This window comes from Cygnus atratus, chromosome 5 (genome assembly GCF_013377495.2).
Source record: "Cygnus atratus isolate AKBS03 ecotype Queensland, Australia chromosome 5, CAtr_DNAZoo_HiC_assembly, whole genome shotgun sequence".
In the NCBI taxonomy this organism is placed as follows: domain Eukaryota; kingdom Metazoa; phylum Chordata; class Aves; order Anseriformes; family Anatidae; genus Cygnus; species Cygnus atratus.
Window position 1 is genome coordinate 54,456,233 of NC_066366.1, and position 3,389 is coordinate 54,459,621.

Here is a 3,389-nt window from a genome sequence, read left to right on the forward strand (position 1 = left end):
GGCCTTGGATTGTTTCAAGGTGCGGGGAGGGTCTGCCCTACGCTGCTGATGCAATAGGATTTTTGTAATGGAATCCAGGTGGTGATGAGGCCACGTCCTGCCCAGCCTGTCCTGCTGTCCTAATATGTAATTAACCTCCTGGCTAGGAATCTGGAGCGTCTTCCAGCATGCCGTACAAATAACCAACTCCCCATCGCTGAAGCACATTCCATCTTTGTCAGCAAGGTTGATGAAGCTTTTCTGTCACCCCACCTCTGCCTCCTCCCCTACCTCAAAACACTTTCCTATGTGCAAGATAGACCTGACTGCTTCAGTTCTTGTCAGTTATGGATGGTGCTTCCACAGCATTACTCTAGAAGCAATGGGGAAAATGTACTCAAATGAAGAGTTTAGCAATTTATAGTTTTTATTATTAAAAAGAGAGGAATTAGTTCTTTGCATTTCTGTATTTTTTATCCTCAACAAGGCAGCTGAAGAGAATAGTTAGAGCAGGTATATGCTTTCCAACATGGGCCCTGAATCCCCCATGATAATTGGTTACAGCATGTATCATCTTGGTTTCTTGGGAAAAAGGAACATTTGCTCTTCTAGGAAACATTTTCAGTGCCATCAGTCTAAGAATAGCAATCTTCTTTCTGCTGCATCTCAAATTTCAGAGGCATGGCTTATCTGTTATCGTGCATGCAGTACAGAATTTTTTTTGAAATGAAATACCACTCTTCTGCTGAAGCATGAATGGCTTCGCTTATAGTGCCTCATTCTGTGACTTTTTAAATGTTTTTCTAACCAAAGTAAGTTCATGAATAAAGAAATTGGTGTGTTGAATATATCCTCGTATCTCTTAGTGCATCAGTTCTGTGATGATCCCAAAGGGAACTGCAGTGCTGAAACAGTTCAAGTGGCAAACAACTCCCTGCTACAAATTTAAGCACTGCAACAAAACAGTTTCACTGCTGGCTTCCAACAATAGAGGCAAAACTGCAGCTCAGTGGCCTAGGAGATTCCTATCGCTGTGATGCTGCTGGAGCCAGCGCAGCTCGCTCCCTGCAGAGCAGGCAGAGGCAGTGCCAGTTTTACAGGGAGGCGAGCAGCGCAAGTGCCCAGGATGCTGTAGAGTAAAGGTTGCAGAGCAAAAAGCCTCCTCAGTACCTTTTGCTCAGGACTCAACATGTCTAAACACAAGCTTTGCAGCCAGGACATTACCCCTAAAGGGCTGTTCCATCTGGAGGAGCTGCAGGGTTGTCTCGCTTATCTTGGAGCATCTCACAAGGGATGTTTGGGACACCTGGTACCCAGAGGGCTCAGCTGACCCAAAGCCATCACATCCCCCTGGGCACCGGCAGTGGAGGAGCTGGAATCCATGCAAGAAGCTGCTGTAGCCTCCTGGGCATGGCCAGGCCCAAACAAATCCCTCTGGGCACGCAGAGGAAGGCAGGCAGAAGCTTCCAGCTATGCCAACTTCCTTCACCCCTTAGGGCGCTGGCAGCTTACCCTGCAGCAGCCGCACAGAGGGGCCTGGGTCTCCAGCACTGGCTCCTGCCAGGGCAGGAACAGCTTTGGCTGGGGACTGCGGGCTCTGCTCCTGCCCTCCAGGCACCGCAAGCACCTTGGCTCTGCAGGAGGAACAGAAAGAACGTCGCAAGGAAGCCAACTGGTACTCGTGCATATTTTAAAATACAGTTTGTTCAGCTGCATATCCCTGCCAGCCTTGTTTAAGGGGGATTTAATAACACGTCTTCTCTTTGGTTTTGTGTACAAGATTAGGAAGCTTTCATCTGCGCCTTTAAAAAAAAAAAAGGCCACATCTCTGCCAAGATGTATTAGGAGAGCTGCTAAAAAGGAGTCATCCTGTTCCAGGACTGCTTGGCTTATGTAACAGGGAAATCCTAACTCGAAGATACTCCCCCCGCGCACTTTTTCAAGGCACATGGCATTTCGGAGTTTTCAGCTGCTTGATTTATAGTTTGGATCATTATCTGCTGCTGGTTTATTTAGATGTATTTACAAATATATTCTCCCACGTATCCTCATTAGTACAGGCCATATAACGTTTTTATAAAATGCAGTGTAGACCTCACCTCACCACAAAGATTTTTAAATAAAATATACTATAAAGTGCCAGATACAACTCTTTTTTTTTTTTTTTTTAAAAAAAAAAAAAAAGGAAAGAAGACAGTTCTAATTAAAACAGGTACTTGGTGGCTGCTGCCTCAGCAGCTTTGTGCACCGGTAGGGTTTTAGCACAAGTCTGTTGTGTCAGGTGAGCAGGAGGCTCCCCTGCAGCCCCCTCTAGCTCTCCAGCTTCAAGTCCAAAGGCTTCAGGAAATGCGGCAGGGGCAGATCGTCCAGAGCCTCGGGGAAGTGCTCGGGAGAAATGGTCCTGATCAAGACGCGCATGGCTCCAACGAACAGCGACGGGGGAGCCAAGCCCACCAGGCACCGGTACCTGCTCTCCCCTAAGAGGTCCTGCCAGTGCTGCCGGTTGTCCAGCAGCTGCTGCTTCATGGCGAACGGCACGTCCTGAGGCACGAAGAGGAAGAGGCAGTCGAGGCAGAGGAGCTTGGCACGCGCGTTGACCGCCGGCGCCTGGGACAGCTGCTGCAGCAAGGTGTCGAGCGGGGTGTTCCCGGCGCCGTCGGGCAGGCAGGGCGAGGCGCCGTGCCCCAGCAGCAGCAGCAGGCACTCGGGGCGCACCAGCTCGCAGGCCACGTGCAGGGCCGTCTTGCTGCCCTCCACCCGGCTGCAGCCCCGGCGGTCCAGGTGGCCGGCCCTGTCGCCCGGCGGGAAGCCCTGCACGGCCTTGAGGATGCGGAAGAGGACGCGGACCCGGTTGTAGCGCACGGCCATGGCCAGGTGCGGGGCCGAGGCCTGGCAGCAGCTGAAGCTTTGGCTGGGCACGGCCAGGGCACTCTGGGGGAACTTAGTCAGCAGGTGCCGGGCGTAGGGCTGGTGGTCGTGCACCAGGGCGTAGAGCAGCGCCTCGGAGGGCGAGTAGAGGCTCACCTTGCCGCCGTCCTCCCAGTGGAAGACCTCCATGGTCCGCATGTCCTCCAGGAACCAGACGGGCAGCAGGTCCCTCACCGCCTGGTAGAAGGCGAAGGAGGATTTCTTGCACTGCTTCTGCGACTGGGCGCCGCCGCCGCCGGACCCACCGGACGCTCCAGGGCATGGCGGGCAGCCGGGGTCCGACGGGGGCTTCCTCCCACACCGGAGACCAGGGACAGCATCGGCACGGACCTGCGGGGGCAGGGAGAGGGGCCGTCAGGGGGCACCCGCCGCGGGGAGACCCGGTTCTGCACGGCCTCAATATGACCCAGTACAGCCCGCTACAGCCCGGCACGGCTCGGCATGGACCTGCACGGCCCGGCATGGCTCAGCACGGCTCGGTA

At 53.8% G+C, this 3,389-nt stretch overlaps 1 protein-coding gene across 1 annotated transcript; it reads right to left on the bottom strand.

Annotated features, from left to right (window-relative positions):
- Window positions 1-389: 389 nt before the first annotated feature.
- Window positions 390-3,169, bottom strand: ANKRD9 (ankyrin repeat domain 9). The gene is given in 2 exon segments (XM_035551408.2): window positions 390-3,144; window positions 3,146-3,169. Coding segments are annotated over 2 exon segments (879 nt in total). The 3' UTR covers window positions 390-2,289.
- Window positions 3,170-3,389: the final 220 nt, after the last annotated feature.